We start from the raw sequence: 17,755 nt of genomic DNA on the forward strand, positions 1-17,755 counted from the left end.
TAACAACTATAGGCTCAGTTTCTACAGTTCTCTTACTGTTCTTATCATCTCCATAACCTATGCCCTCTTTCCAGTTTCCACTACTAAGAATATCCTGAGTTGCTTTACCAGAGTTAGTCCAAATCCTGATAATCTCTCTTTCCTTTTCTAACTCAGTTTTTAGAGATTCATTCATTTTTAACACTTCATCCCTAACATAAAAGGCATCATCTCTATCTTTCTGAGTTTAATGGAACATGACTAACTCCTTTTCTAAATAATCATTCCTCTTTTTATAAGCAAGATTTTCAGAAGTTAATCTTTCACATGTTAAAGTTTGATCTTTATAACTAATGACCATGGTTTTAAGATATCTTCTCAACTCAGTAATATCATCAGTATGAAAGGCATAAGTAGTTTGAGGTACCTTTAAGTCAGCAGTATCAGAACTGCTATCAACATTTGCCATCAAGGCATAGTTTTCCTCATCCTCAGAATCTGAAGCATCTGACCAGTTTTTCTCCTTTGTGACAAGAGCCTTGCCTTTGTCACTCTTCCCTATTCTGCAATCAGGAGATATGTGGTCTTTCTCACCATAATTGTAGCATTTAACATTTGAGTAATCTGCTATATCAGACTTTCCTCCTTTGCCTTCAGATTTTCTGAAACCTTTCTTTTCAGAACTTGCACCTTTCCTGGAAAACTTCTTTCCTCTTCTGACTTTTCTGTATGCAATCTTTGTGATTTTTTTTACCATAAGAGCACACAGCTTCATCATCTCTTTATCAGGGTCTATCTCAGATATACTTTCAGTTTCTGAGTCATCATCACTATCAGAACTTGATGACTCCGTATCAGACTTTGTGATGAGAGCTTTTCCTTTGCCTTTCTTTGAGGTAGCAACTTTGGGACTTTCCTCCTCAGCCACAAAATCAATTGTCCTTGACTTTCTTCCATTCCTCTTGCTTCTTTATTCCATCTCAAGTTCATGAGTCTTGAGCATCCCATAAATTTCATCAAGAGTTGTTTCATCAAGATTATAGTTGTCTCTTATTATTGTGGCCTTCAAATCCCATCTTTCAGGAAGTGATAACAGGAATTTTAGATTTGAATCTTCAATATCATACTCTTTGTCAACTAGTGACAAATCATTCAAGAGTTTGACAAATCTATCATATAAATCAGTTAATGACTCATCAGGCTTTGAGTCAAAGTGCTCATATTCTTGAGTGAGTATAGTCTTCCTGTTCTTCTTGATTGAATCAGTTCCCTGACACCTTGTTTCCAAAGCATCCCATATCTCTTTTGCATTCTTGCATTGAATTACCCTGTTTGACATGACATTATCAATGGCACTATGCAGCAAGTGTCTTACCTTTGCATCCTTTGCAATCGATGAGATATCTTCAGCAGTGTAATCACTTTTCTCATTTGGTACAGACTTTGTTGGCTGACCTGCAACTTCCACAGAGAGTTTGTTGGCATATGTGGTCCTTCATAAATCCTGTCGAGATATTCTGGATCTGTAGCTCCCAGAAACATAGCCATCTTCACTTTCAATATGGAATATTCAGAAGGTTTCAACATGGGAACTCTTATAGTCTCATATCGACAATGAGTTATGGTTTTTGGAGGTTCTTCAGTTTTGGTGGGCTTGGTTGGAGTTTCTTCTTCAGACATGATTGTTTTTGTATCTTAAACTGTTTGTGTGTTAACAGATTGCTCTGATACCACTTGTTAGGTCACACACACTGTAGAAGGGGGTTGAATATAGTGTTTAGCACAATCAAATCGAATATAAGAACTCAAGTAACAGAAAATAGATTTTATTCAACACAATAAACTCTGTTACAATATGGAACTGTCCTCTGTCAGTGATGAACAAATTATCACGAGAGCTGCTAGGGTTACAAAGAATAATAACTTCGATAATGATAATACTTATAGTGTAAACCCTATGCCTGTGTTTATATACTACACAGTTACAAGATAAATTCTAATTGATATGGAATATAATTATGTTTCCTAAAATATATCAACTAGTTATCTTTTCTTCCAAGTATTCTATTCTTCATAGAATTCTTTCTTCATGCATAATTCTTTATGTCTTAGTCTCGATCTTCTTTCCTTTTAATCATCCGCCTGTCTTATCTAAAAGTCATCTTAAGTCCTGATATTATCTCCTGATAAATATCTTTTGATCACTTAAGTTCTGATAACTTAAGTTCTGATATCTTAAGCTTTGTCTTCAGTATAAGTGATGATTTCCAGTTAAGTACTGATTTGTCCTGTTTAGTAAGATCTGAAAACTAAACACAAATCATATTACACATTACATTATCAAATATATCTAACATAGAAGAATATGACAAGAGCATTAGGACAAAGGTATTCTCATTTGTATTTTAGTTGTTGTAAGTTGTAGAAGATTAGATTCTTGTTTCATACCATAACTTGTAAACGATCCGGATTCAAGGGGTTAATCGAATATTCTTTTATTTTATGTAAATATTATTTCATGACACCAAATCTTGACCCCGGATTTGGGTTATTACAATATCGTTCTTTTGTATTCTTCTAATTAGGCAATACTTTGGATGCTTGTTTCGGATTTGTTTTCTAAACCTTAATAATTTTTTATTTTCTTATAGTATTTAGAACCTTTTTATTATCATGTTTTCATTGGAAACCATTATGACGAGACACTCGATTATGAACTAATCGTTATCGTGGGATTCTAACGGATTTATTTCTGGAGTTTAGTAGTTGATTGCCTAAAGTTTTCAGTGTGTGATGAATTATGATTTCCTAGTATCGTTGTGCTTAATCTTCTTGGATGCGTAGCTAACATCTAAGTTGTTTGTTAATCTCTATTGAATGCAGAAGTGGATATAGGGGTTTAGAACTTGCCATGATATCATAGGTTTATGGATATTTTAAAATGCATGATTCGTAGTGTAATTTTAACCATCTTACGCTGCCCTATGTGATCTCAATAGATAACTTGCTCTTAAACCGTTATGTTTTCAATTCTTATAGACATATAGGGTCTAAAAATAATTGGTGTCTGTCTAGCTTCTATCTTATTTGTGGATGATGAGTAGTAGGGTACACAAATATTAAAAGATAGTGTCTACTAATTTCATGTTGTCTGATTAGTTATCATAACCATCACATACTATGATTAAAGGCATAAACTCTGAATGAAGTATTTAATGATGTTAGAATCCCATGTTTTATTTCATATAAGTAACTTGATTTTTAATTTCATAGTTAATTCATTCAAGCATAATTAATTTTAGATAATCAAACTCAATTTGATACTTGTCTTAGCAGTGAATAATAATCACACATTGTTGCATAAGTGCACATTCTAAATTAAATCAATCTATGTGGGAACGAACTTAACTTAATCGTATACTACTTGTGACCGCATACGCTTGCGTGTTTTTGTGCAAACAAGTTTTTGGCGTCACTACCGGGGATCGGTGTTAAATTTAGTTTATGTGCTTGTCATCAGTGGTCGTTAAAGTTCACTGACTCGGATTATTCTTCTTATAAATTTTACTTTGTTTGTGTGTTTCAGGTATTTGATCGAGCGTGTATGCGAAAACATTCTCAATCTCTTAAGGACAAACTAGAAGAAGTAGAAACAAAAGTGATTATTGCAAAAGGAGAACCAGAAGTAGAAACAAAAGCATTGAAGGATTATTCTTAACCTAAAATCAATGACATTCAGTCTAGCATTGTCAGACCAGCCATTGCAGCTAATACCTTTGAAATCAAGCCTGGCATGATTCAAATGGTACATAATTCAGTCTAGTATGGGGGAGCTCTAACGGAAGATCCCAATATGCACATTAGGGATTTCATCGAGATTTGCGACACCTTCAAGTTCAATGGTTTTTCGAAAGATGCTGTGAAATGAGACTTTTCCCATTTTTTCTAAGGGATAAAGCTAAGAGCTGGTTGCACTCTCTACCACCAGGTTCTATTGCGACATGGGAGGATCTTTCTCAAAAATTTATTACTGAATTTTTTCCTATGGAAAAAACAGCTGCAATCAGGAATGCTCTTACTCAATTTGCACATCAGTCAGGAGAATCTTTTTGTAAAGCTTGAGAGCGCTATAAGGAGATGCTTAGGAAGTGTCCTCATCATGGAATACCTGATTGGATGGTATTCAATTGCTTCTATAATGGTTTAGGAGCTCAGTCAAGACCCATGCTCGATGCAGCATCAGGTGGAGCTTTATGAGCTAAGAGCTATGAGGAAGCTTTCAAGCTAATTGAAATGATGGCTGCTAATGAATATCAAAACCCAACTCAGAGACTACCACATGGCAAGGTAGCAGGAATTCTGGAGGTGGATACAGCTACGACTATAGCTGCTCAGCTAAAGGCATTGACTATAAATGTGGATTCTCTGTCTAACTATGGAGTTCATCAGATAGCAAGTGTTTGTGAGCTTTGTGCATGTACACATGCGACGGATCAATGTGCTATATCTAGTGAGTCAACACAGTTTGTGACTAATTTTCAGAGACCACAGCAACCAGTTCCTGCCACTTATCATCCTAACAACCGAAACCATCTTAATTTCAGCTGGAGCAATAATCAGAGTGGTATGCAATATCCACAACAGCCTTATCATCAGTTTGGAACCAAGCCATTCAACCCTCCTGGTTTTCACCAACAGTATGCACCAAGGAAACAATTTCAGCCACCAGTAATACAACAATAATCTCATGGAAATTCCGGTCAATCTGCTAATAAAAAATCTGAATTGGAGGAATTGTTTTGATCAAAACTTTGGAGAATCAAACAGGCCAAATTGCTAATGCGCTGCTGAATCGACCACAAGGAACTCTTCCTAATGATACGGAAGCTAACCCAGGCAAGAGGGAAGTCAAAGAATAGTTGAAAGCAATCAATTTGAGGTCTGCAAGGGTCGCTAACCATCAAAAATCAGAATCTAAAAATTTTCAGCAGAAGCCAAGCGCGCCCGCGCTCCATATAGGCACACCCGCGCCAGGCCCTGTACCAGAAACTATAATTTTTGATGATACAGCTGATCAGAATGATGGCGAAGTGGAAATGAAGAAAAATTCTGTTAAACACACTATTCCTGAGCAGAATACAGGAGACAAACAGGACTATCCGCCTCCTCCATATCCTAAAAGACTTCAGAAGTAGAACTTCGACAAGCAATTTGCCAAGTTTCTGGAGGTTTTCAAGAAATTACATATTAACATACCTTCTGTAGAAGCTCTAGAGCGGATTCCGAGCTATGCTAAGTTCATGAACGGTATTCTTGTTGGGTTTCGAGCACATAAACGTAATGGAAACAGTAATTAAAAAATGTAAAAAATCAGAATTTTCGAAATCCACCGTAGGATCCATGCGAGAAACAGATATTTAATTCGTAGATCAGATTGTTTACCTTAAGAAGCTTTACAAATTGGTTGACTAATGGAGATCCAAAGCTTGTTCAATCACCACGCATCTAGCTCTCGCGATCTACGCTCTATCGGTATCCACACGAATGCTTGAACGCAATGATTGAATGTATACTATCACAAACTCGTTTCTTCTTGCTCTCTCCATCTTCTCCCTTGCTGGCTAGGGTTTTAGTAAAAGTCTTGCATACAAAATCAGCCACACAAGAGATATTATATAGAGAGTATAATAAGAATTATAACTCTTAACTAATTAGGATTTATTATTAATTCAAAATTCCTATTTGTATAATAATTAAGTCACACTTAATTATTTAACAAATGAATTTCATAATTAATATTAGTAAATTCGAATATCAATATTTATCTAATTAATTAAGTCATACTTAATTATTATTATAAGTAATTCGAATTACTTTTATATAATTTAAATCCAATTTAAATTAAATAATCCTTCAAGTATTCTCAGTGTGTGGCCCTTTAGGCTATTATTACGTTGGCAATGAATTTTAAATCTAATTTAAAATCGTAAATAATGAGTGGCATCTAGTAATACATCATTGCTACCCAAGTAATAATAATTGAATCGATGATCGATTAAACCTTTCGTGAATAATGTACAATGTAATATGATCCCTTTAACCAAATATTATAGATTAAACTAGATGCATGTAATGTGTCATCCTCATCATAGTTTAGTCCAAGTTTCCTTGATCAATGAGTAGACTATCATATCAAATAAACATTTATGCGTGGCCACGCATTTCATAGTCTAGCTCACACAAGAGGCCAATAATCTCACTCCTAAAATAGGAGGGTTAAATCCCATCTAGATCATTGATATTTCTCATACGATTCATATTATACCCAATGTCCACTTTTATCATTACCCGGTCAAGGATAACTTTTAATGGAATCAATGTATATTAATTCTCGTATAGAAATATAATGACTTTGGGTCTAAGGACCATTACATCATTATCATTGTGAGAATTAATTATGACATGAAAGACATATAAAATCTCACATTGGGTCTGTCCAACACCATGTACATATACATCTGCCTGTGTTTTTGAGTTCAGTATTATCATACCTATGATCAATGATCATCAGTCAACAAACACACCAGTCTTAATGCATTATTATTGTCCCTTAATAATAATACTCAACTAGGGACCTTTAGAAATATTGATACTATTCTCATAATTCCATTTCTAAGTCACGTACTTAGAGATATAGAATTGAATATCATATTCTAAGGACATTTATTAATCTAACATTTATATCGCAGTAAATTAAGAATTAATAAATTATTAAGGGAATAATCGATAGAACATAAATATTAACAATCCTAATGTCTTAAACTAAAACATCACAGTGTTTTCTCTAGGGCACAAACACTAATAATCTCCCACTTGCACTAGAGCCAATCACCCATGTATCTAATACTCATGGAACTAGTATGACCATCGTGCTTATATTGCAAAAAAGCCTTAGTCAGTGGGTCTGCAACACTATCATTACCATGCACTTTACATTTATATCTCCTTGATCATTAATCTCATTAATATGGTGATATCGCATAAGGACATGCCTAAACAGTCTCCTTGGCTATTTCAAAAGTATCAATATATTCGGCTTCCTTTATAGATACATCAATGTTCTTGCTGTGAACCATTCCAGCTAACATAACTTATATTCAAATAAAACACAAACCATACATAAACACATAATCATCCTTGTTTATCCAGAAATTAGGTTAAGAAACTAGTATCAGTGTAACCCTTTAAAACCACTTCCCTATCTTCTCCATACACCAAAAACAAATCTTTAGTCCTCTTTAAGTACTTAGGAATATTCTTGAAAATTATCCAGTGACCCTCACCTGGATTAGACTGGTATCTGCTCATCATACTCAAAGCATATGAAACATCATGATAAATACATATCATTGTACACATTATAGATCCAATTGCTAAAGCATATGGAGTTTTCTCAAGTGGCCCTTATCATCTAATGATTTAGGGGGCAATTATCTTTTGAGATCACTATCCCATGAGACATCGAAACATATCTATTCTTTATCTCCTGCATCCTAAAATGATGTAATATTTTATCAATGTATGTACTCCGACTAGGTCGATTAATATTTTCAATCTATCTCTATAGATCTTGATCCCTAATATATAGGTAGCATCGCCTAAGTCTTTCACCGAGAAACTATTTCTCAACCAAGTCTTAATAACCTGTAGAGAAGGTATGACATTCCTTATTTGTTATATGCCATCTACATATAATACTAGGAATGTCACATGGCTCCCACTAACCTTCTTATAAACACATGGTTCATCTTTATTTTGAATAAAGCCAAACTCTTTGACCATTTCATCAAAATGAATATTCATTCTCCTTAAGGCTTGCTTCAATATTTAAATAGATACAAGAAACTTACAAATTATCTTAGCAAGCTTTGGATCAACAAAACCCTCAGGTTGTATCATATATACATCCTCTTCAAGGCTCCCATATAAGAAAGCAGTTTTGACATCATTTTCCAAATCTCATAGTCAAAGTAAGCAACTATTGCTAACAAAATCCTGATGGACTTGGCCATAGTAACCGGTGAAAAAGTCTCATCATAGTCTATACCATGAAATTGTTTGAAACTTTTAGCCACTAGTCGCGTCTTATAGGTCTGTACTTTACCATCCATGTCAATTTTCTTCTTGAAAACCCACTTGCACCCTATAAGTTTTACCCCTTCGAGTGGATGAACTAAATTTAATACTTTATTTTAATACATGGATTCCATCTCGGATTTCATGGCCTCTAGCCATCTCTCGGAGTCTGAACTGTTTATAGAATCTTGGTAGGTGAGAGGCTTATCATTATCCGTAAGCATCACATCACCATCTTCAGTTAAAAGAAATTCAACATTTTTCCGGGGCTCATGGTTAATCCTACTAGATCTACGAATAACCGGTGTTTCTTGGACATGATTACTTTCAACATTTTGATGTACATTCTGATCTTATTCCAACTCTGGTTCATTATTATCATGTGGTTCTCGATCTTCATCGAGATGTATTATCCTCCCACTGATTTTCTTAGAAAGTAGTTCTCCCTCAAAAAATACAGCGGCCCGAGCAACAAACACTTTGTTCTCGGAAGGATTATAAAAACTATACCCTAGTCTCACTTGGGTATCCCATAAAATAGCATCTATTTAATTTTAGTCCAAGCTTTTCAGAGGCTAAACATTTTATAAACGCATCACGTCCCCAAATTTTCATAAATGATATGCTATGACATTTATCACTCTATACCTCATACAGAGTATTTTGAACCGCTTTAGTTAGAACTTGGTTAAGTGTATATGCAGTCGTTTCTAGAGCATAACCCTAGAAATTGAATGGAAGATCCGCTTGACTCATCATCGATCGCACTATGTCCAATAAGGTACGATTTCTCCTCTCAGAATCTCTATTCCATTGAGGTGTTCCAGAAGGAGTAAGTTATGATACACTATCACAATCCTTCAAGAAATTCTTTAAATTGAGGTTTAAGTATTCTCTCCACGATCTGATCGTAAAACTTTTATACTTTTCCCTTGTTTGCTTTTCTACTTCGGTCTTATATTCTTTGAACATTTCAAAAGAATCGGATTTCTTCTTCATAAGAACCACATATCCATATCTACTGAAATCATCAGTAAATGTTATGAAGTAGTGTAAGCCCCCCTTGCCATCATACGCATTCGTCCACATACATCATTATATATAAGTCATAATCGTTCGGCGGCCCTTTCACCTGATCAGGTAAAAGAAGCTTTAGTCATTTTACCAATGAGATAAAGTTCGCATCTTTCGTATGGTTCAAAATCAAACTTATCTAATTATCCATCTATATGTAACTTATAAATGCGTTTCACATTAATATGGCTTAACGACAATGGTAGAGGTAATGTTGGATTTGAGTCATCTTAGAACATATAAATTGTTAACTAATTGTGCAACATTATAAGCCTTATCATTAAAATAGAATAAACAACTATTGTTTATTTAATTGAAATGAAAATATTTCTTGTCGTGACAAGAAATTTATTTAATGTATCCCCTAAAGGCATGCACGTAATAAAAATTTATCATGTTCTTAATCTCGCCTATATGGGAAAAATTAGGTATCGAGTTCCTTCAAATAGAGCAACAACTTTAGCTCCAATTCTAACCCGATACCTGAAGCTTGACCATTGCTAGTCTTCTTCTTTAGATCTTCTAAACAAGCTCGATAATTTCACTTCCAATCATCCAGTTATTTCCACAGAAATGACAATCATCTCCTTTAGCAATACCACTATCAGGCTTCAAAAGCCCTTTGGGATTGGACTTTGGTTTGGCACCGAATAAGATCAAACCTTCACCTTGCCTATCCACTTTCATTTCCCATTTGCTTTCCATGTGTACATCATCAATATGGACGTAATTTATGCCTTTACCGCATTATTTTCAGCAGTTATAAACATTCTTAACAACTCAGTGAGTGTTCAGTCTATCTCATTCCTTTTGTTCTTAACAAACTTAGAAAAGAAATTGTTCAAAGATTGTTTGATCAAATCAAGCTGAGTCTTTAGACTATTCTTGAAACCCAAAATATCAAGGTACATATACCTATCATCTTTAGAACATGTGGTCCAACCGGATATCATTCTCTCATTAATGCAAACATATGGTGCCTTATTATTGTCAAATATTTTTGACGAGCCTATCCTTCAAACATCCTTTGAAGGTGCTCAATCATATCATAAGCATCATTATGCTCTTGTTGCTTCTAAATCTCAGCACTCATAATTACAAGCATGAGACATGAAACATCAGTTAATAATCAATTTGCTTTTGGAAAGCATTTTGTTCAGCACCTGTTTTATTCTCAGCTAGAAGAAATAAGGGAGGGGTTTGAGGGACATCCTTGAACCTGAGGACAATCTTCAAGTTCCCATGCCAATTGAGGAAATTATTTCATGTTAGTTTGTCCTTCTCAAAGACTATTACATAGAGAAGTTATTTGTGTTATTTGTCATTTGATATCTACAATATTAAAGTGCATAAAATGACTTAGTCTACAGATGATCATTATATTATGTTCAAGTGATTACTCATATATATATACACAATATATATCTCCCACTATTTCTATCAAATCAATAGCCCTAACTATTAATTCGGAAAGAATATCTTCTATATCCTTTCTAGTCATCCAAGATCCATATTTCACCATGCGTTAGGTCAGCTTTAGCTTTTCTCCTAAAATATGATTATTTAGGTAGACAATATTTGTCAATTATATCAACTATATAACTCTTGGATAGCTTGGTGAAACAATATTTGTTCATATTTATCTAATAAATCTCGCCAAACTCTATGCCTCTAAGTTCACAATCCTATTGTGGTAACTTAGTTAAGTCAAACCCAATAGTCAAAAGTATCAATATACTTCAACACATCTCCCTCGCTTTGGCGAACCCACTCCTTATTGATCTAGGGTTAACGCATTAGACTTATTGGAAGGCATCCGATCAACTTAATATTAACTTTAGGGTTTTGTTAATTTTAAAACAATCATGATCCCATCATAAAGAGATTCCCAACTTTTCCTTGAATAAAATGCTTCAAATCAATATTCGTCAATGGTTTGATTTCCAGGTAGTGAGGGAGTCACAACGGTCTCGCTTAAAACCTACAACCATACAAGTTCAACGAACTAACCTTTGACAAAATCGCCCCATATCAGAAATAAAGAAAATTTGTATTTTATTCTGTGTTTCATAAATACGAGAATCTCATAATCGTTTGTTCATTTTAAAATCTTGAGTCATTACAGATTTTATCTTGTTTAACAAGCATGGCATGAGTGTCGTATCTAATACATACATCCTTAATCAAATTAAGCATGCATCTTTATAAACTACTCTACACATACATTCATCATATGCGCATATATATGTAAAGTGCAATAAATAAACGTGGTTGGTTATGGCTTTATCCTATGTGATCTTCATCAAGCTAATGACAAAGATCTAGGTCAATCTAAGGTGAAAAATAAATACAAGCTAACTATGGCATATCTTCTTTCTTGTATTGCTTCCTTGGATGGCCTCCATTTGGGATTACCCTTGATCTTCAAATCGTCATGTCTTCATGTACATTACAAGAATGAAATACAAAAACTAATCTAATGAACTTATAAGAAGAACTTGAGTTACATTCGAGATTTTAAAATTACAAGATTAAATGACATGCAAGCCGTATTTAAAAAAAAAACCATTAACCTAAGGTCATAATCCATAACCATCCACCATGCTCAATTAACACATAAGAACATGTTAAAACACATTATATGATCTTAACATATCATACCCATCATGATCTAATCACAAAAACAAAATATGAAAAAATCAGAAAAATCAGAATCAAATTCTGAAAACATTAAATCGCTGATTACAGGGTCTTAACGACGTCAAACTCCTTACAGATCAGTCGATGATAGTGTGAGCTATTAGTTTCGTTCAGACGCTCGATTCTATATGAAATAGCGTATTCATTTTCCAAAATAGGATACCAGACCCAGATTTCAGCAAATCCGCTGCATCCGATTCAGAATTGTATAAATATGATTCATATAATAAGAACAAACACAAAACATGTATATATCAGTCTATATACAGATTATATAATCATCGTATGATTATACAACTCTCATGAATATCATATATTCAAAACATATACTTACATACGCATATATAAACATAACAACATGTAAAACATACAAAATCGCATACATAACAGTCATGGAATATTGTATACATGTTATCATCATAAACTTAGTAAACACATAAACGAATTAAACACTTTTCGCAAGTAGCTCTGATGTCATTGTTGGGTTTCGAGCACATAAACGCAACGGAAACAGTAATTAAAAAATGTGAAAAATCAGAATTTTCGAAACCCACCGCAGGATTCATGTGAAAAATAGATATTTAATTCATAGATCAGATTGTTTACCTTAAGAAGCTTTACAAATTGGTTGACTAACGGAGATCCAAATCTTGTTGAATCACCACGCATCCCGCTCACGAGATCTACGCTCTATTGGTATCCACACGAATGCTTGAACGCAAGGATTGAATGTGTACTAACACAAACTCGTTTCTTCTTGCTCTCTCCATCTTCTCCCTTGGTTGCTACAGTTTTAGTAAAAGTCTTGCATACAAAATCAGCCACAGAAGAGGTATAATATAGAGAGTATAATAAGAATTATAATTCTTAACTAATTAGGAGTTATTATTAATTCGAAATTCCTATTTGTATAATAATTAGGTCACACTTAATTATTTAACAAATGATTTTCATAATTAATATTAGTAAATTCGAATATCAATATTTATCTAATTAATTAAGTCATACTTAATTAATATTATAAATAATTCGAATTAATTTAATATAATTTAAATCCAATTTAAATTAAATACTCCTTTAAGCATTCTTAGTGTGTGACCCTATAGGTTATTATTACGTTGGCAACGAATTTTAAATCTAATTTAAAATCGTAAACAATGAGCGGCATCTTGTAATACATCATTGCTACCCAACTAATAATAATTGATTTGGTGATCGATTAAACCTTTCGTGAATAATGTACAACGTAATATAATTCCTTTAACCAAATATTATGGATAAAACTAGAGGCATGTAATGTGTCATCATCATCGTAGTTTAGTCCAAGTTTCCTTGATCAATGAGTAGACTATCATATCAAATCAACATTTGAGTGTGGTCACGCATTTCATAGTCTAGCTCACACAAGAGACCAATAATATCACTCCTAAAATAGGAGGGTTAAATCATTCATATTTCTCATACGATTCATAATATACCCAATGTCCACTTTTATCATTACTCGGTGAAGGATAATTTTTAATGAAATCAATGTATATTAATTCTCTATAAAAATATAATGACTTCAGGTCTAAGGACAATTACATCATTATCACTGTGAGAATTGCTTATGACACGACAGACATGTAGAATCTCACATTGGGTCTGTCCAGCACCATATACATATACATCTTCCTGGTTTTATTACTTTAGTATCATCATACCTATGATCAATGAGATGTGATCATTAGTCAACAAATACACCAGTCTTAATGCATTATTATTGTCCCTTAATAATAATACTCGACTAGGGACCTTTAGGAATATTGATACTATTCTAATAATCTCATTTCTAAGTCACGTACTTAGAGACATAGAATTGCATATCATATTCCAAGGACATTTATTAATCTAACATTTATATCGCAGTAAATTAAAAATTAATAAATTATAAAGGGAATAATCGATAGAACATAAACGTTAATAATCCTAATGTCTTAAACTAAAACATCATAGTGTTGTCTCTAGGGAACAAACACTAACAATTCTATCTCGAAAGTTGAAGCTTAAGGAGTTGGAAACCGTTGTTCTAACGGACGAGTGCAGTGCGGTGTTGCAACAGAAACTGCCTCCTACACTTAAAGATCTAGGAAGCTTCACGATACCATGCACCATTGGTGATTTATCTTTCGACAAGTGTTTGTGTGACTTGGGAGCTAACATCAATCTGATGCCATTGTTTGTCTTCAGGAGACTTGGTCTCCCAGATCCAAAACCTACAAACATGTCCTTACAACTGGTTGATCGGTCCATCACTTATCTGCGAGGTATAGTGGAGGATGTCTTCGTTAAGGTAGATAAACTCATCTTCCCTGCTGATTTTGTCGTCCTAGACTTTGAGGAGGATAAGAAGATTCCTATTATCTTGGGAATACCATTCTTAGCTACAGGTCGCACATTGATCGATGTGCAAAAGGGAGAACTTACAATGAGGTTTCAGGATCAGGATGTCACTTTTAATGTCTTCAATGCAATGAAATTCCCCACAGATGAAGAAAAGTGCTATAAAGTAGAGCTGGTCGACTTTGTAGTGAATTCGGAGCTTGATCAATTGCTAAGGTCAGGTACCTTAGAGAGAGCCTTAATAGGGGAATCTGATAGTGAAGATGATGAAGGGGCAGAGCAACTTCAATTTTTGAATGCATCTTCGTTGAAGAGGAAGTTGAATTTGCCATTCGAGTCTCTTGGATTAGCAGAGCTGAAAAATTCTTAAGAGCGTCTTAAACCATCCATTGAAGAAGCTCCCACACTTGTGAGGTATTTTTTAGGTGATGCATCTACTTTACCTATATTATTACATATGACCTTTCAGGTAGTAATGAAGACAAGCTCTTGCGCATTCTGAGAGAGTTTAAATCAACAATCGGGTGGACTATAACAGATATCAAGGGAATCAGCCCTTCCTATTGCCAGCATAAAATTATTCTTGAGGAAGGAAGTAAACCTACTGTTGAACATCAGAGAAGACTCAATTCTATCATGAAGGAAGTGGTGAAGAAAGAAATTCTCAAATAGCTGGACACATGGATCATCTATCCTATTTTAGCTAGTTCGTGGGTGAGCCCGGTGCAGTGTGTGCCCAAAAAAGGAGGCATTAAATTTGTGGCTAATGCGAAGAATGAGCTTATCCCTACTCGGACAGTCACAGGGTGGAGAGTATGTATGGATTATCAGAAGCTGAATAAAGCCACCATGAAGGATCATTTTCCGCTTCCATTCATCAATCAAATGCTTGACAGGTTGGCTGGTCATGAGTATTATTGCCTTCTGGGTGGGTACTCAGGCTATAATCAGAATTGCATTACCCCAGAAGATGAGGAGAATACCACTTTTACTTGTCCTTTCGGCACTTTCGCTTTCCGGCGAGTTTCTTTCGGACCCTGTGGAGCGCCTGCTACTTTTTAGAGATGCATGATGGTCATATTCTCTAACATGCTTGGTATTAATATGGAGGTGTTCATGGATGACTTTTCTTTTTTCAGGTCTTTTTATGATAAGTGTTTGCATAATCTGGGCTTGATACTGAAAAGCTGTGTTGAGACCAGTCTGGTGCTTAACTGGGAAAAATGTCATTTCATGGTGCAACAGGGTATCATTCTTTGGCGTAAGGTATCTAGCAAGGGGCTGGAAGTGGATAAGGCGAAGGTGGGGGTTATTGATCCTCCACCAATCTCAGTTAAAGGAATCCACAGTTTTCTTGGTCATGCGAGTTTTTATCGACGATTCATTAAAGACTTCTCCAAAATCTCTAAACCCTTGTGCAATTTGTTGGAGAATGATGTTCCCTTCAAGTTTCATGAAGAATGTTTAGTTGCGTTCGAGACTTTGAAAAAGAGTTTGACTACAGCACATGTTATTACTGCACCTAATTGGGATGAACCCTTCGAGATGATGTGTGATGCTAGAGATTTTGCAGTCGGAGTTGTTCTTGGTCAAAGAAAGAAGAACATTTTTCATGTGGTTTACTATGGTAGTAAAATCCTTAATGGTGTTCAGCTAAATTATACTAATACGGAGAAGGAGCTTTTGGCAATTGTCTACGGGTTCAAGAAATTCATATCATACTTGCTTGGGAAAAAAGTGACGGTTTACACTGACCATGCTGCTATTAGATATCTGTTCTCGAAGAAAGATTCAAAACCTCGTTTGATTCGATGGATTCTCTTGCTTCAGGAATTCGAGTTGGAAATCATAGACAGGAAAGGTACAGAAAACCAGGTAACGGATCAATTATCACATTTGGAAGATCAAGGTAAATCTTCACAAGATAACATGTTAATCAATGAAACTTTTCATGATGATCAACTTTTTGGGGTGCAAGAAGAAGAACCATGATTTGCAGATATTGTGAACTATATTGTGAGTAATGTTATTCCCTCAGAATTTTCTTATGCTCAAAGGAAGAAGTTTTTACATGAAGTGAAGTGGTATCGATGGGATAACCCGTTCTTGTTCAGACATGGGGCAGATCAGATAATCAGGAGGTGCATTCTGTATAGTGAAACGAAGGGTATTTTACGAGATTGTCACGCCACTACGTATGGTTGCCATTATAGTGGAGAGAAGACAGCTGTCGTATTCTTCGGGCGGGATTTTTCTAGCCAACTTTGTTTAAAGATGCTCATCTGTTCGTGTTGAGATGTGATCGCTGTCAACAGGTTGGAAATATGTCCAAGAAAGACGAGATGCCTCTTAATGTGCTTCTAGAAGTTAAAATTTTTGATGTGTGGGGAATAGACTTCATGGGACCATTTATCTCGCCGTGCAACAATCAATTTTTTTGGCAGTGGATTATGTGTATAAATGGGTTGAGGTCAAAGCATTGTGAACCAACGATGCTAAGGTGGTAATAAATTTTCTTCATAAGCACATATTCACACGTTTTGGTACTCCAAAGGTAATAATCAGTGATGAGGGGTCGCATTTCTGCAATCACAAATTTACTACATTAATGGAAAGGTATCGTGTGAATCATCGTGTCGCCACAGCTTATCATCCTCAAACTAATGGACAGGCTGAAGTTTCTAATCGAGAGATCAAGCGAATCTTGGAGAAGGTTGTGAGTCCGTCAAGGAAGGATTCGTCATTGAAGCTAGATGAAGTTGTGTGGGCCTACAGAACAGCATTCAAGACTCCTCTAGGGATGTCTCCTTTCCAGTTGGTGTATGTTAAGGCGTGTCATCTACCTGTTGAGTTAGAATATAAAGCGTACAGGGCTTTGAAGAAGCTAAATCTTGACATGTCGGATGCTGGAGATAAGAGAATGCTTCAAATTAATGAACTCGATGAGTTTTGTCTTCAAGCTTATGAGAACAACAAGTTATACAAGGAGAAGGTCAAGAGATGACATGATAGGAGGTTAGTGCACAAGTCATTTGTGCCTGGTCAGCAAGTCCTACTTTTCAACTTTCGTCTCAGAATTTTTCCAGGGAAGCTTAAGTCAAGTTGGTCAGGTCTATTCATAGTCAAGACTATATATCCACATGGTACAGTGGAGATTTTTGATAAGCATCCGGATAAAGCATTCAAGGTTAATGGTCAGAGGTTAAAGCATTACTATGGTTATACGGCGAACCGCGAGGGGGTGACCGCCATTCTTGCTACGACTTAAATTCGAATTTTCACGTCAAGCTAAAGACATAAAACAATCGCTTCGTGGGAGGCAACCACGCATTCCAAAGTATCTTTGCTTATTAAAAAAATGAGAAAAAATATTTTTTTACAGATGCTAGGCGCGCCTGCGCCCTATCTAAGCGCACTCGCGCGTGCTCTTTAGAAAAAAACAGAAAAATTTAAAAATAAATCACCCCACTTCTACCCGAATTTT

General features: G+C 35.1%; 1 protein-coding gene and 1 non-coding gene across 2 annotated transcripts; one reads left to right on the forward strand and one right to left on the reverse strand.

Moving 5' to 3' along the window:
- Positions 1-4,038: 4,038 nt before the first annotated feature.
- Positions 4,039-4,145, reverse strand: LOC141662174 (small nucleolar RNA R71). Its single transcript, XR_012550300.1, has one exon. It is a non-coding gene; the product is annotated as a small nucleolar RNA R71 (small nucleolar RNA).
- Positions 4,146-14,356: 10,211 nt separating this feature from the next.
- Positions 14,357-17,275, forward strand: LOC141660452 (uncharacterized). The gene is made up of 8 exons (XM_074467437.1): positions 14,357-14,492; positions 14,741-14,866; positions 14,975-15,290; positions 15,411-15,637; positions 15,731-16,180; positions 16,310-16,503; positions 16,587-16,771; positions 16,888-17,275. The coding sequence occupies exons 1-8, from the start codon at positions 14,357-14,359 to the stop codon at positions 17,273-17,275; spliced, it is 2,022 nt and encodes a 673-aa protein (XP_074323538.1).
- Positions 17,276-17,755: the final 480 nt, after the last annotated feature.

Source organism: Apium graveolens, chromosome 5 (genome assembly GCF_009905375.1).
Source record: "Apium graveolens cultivar Ventura chromosome 5, ASM990537v1, whole genome shotgun sequence".
NCBI classification, from domain to species: Eukaryota; Viridiplantae; Streptophyta; class Magnoliopsida; order Apiales; family Apiaceae; genus Apium; species Apium graveolens.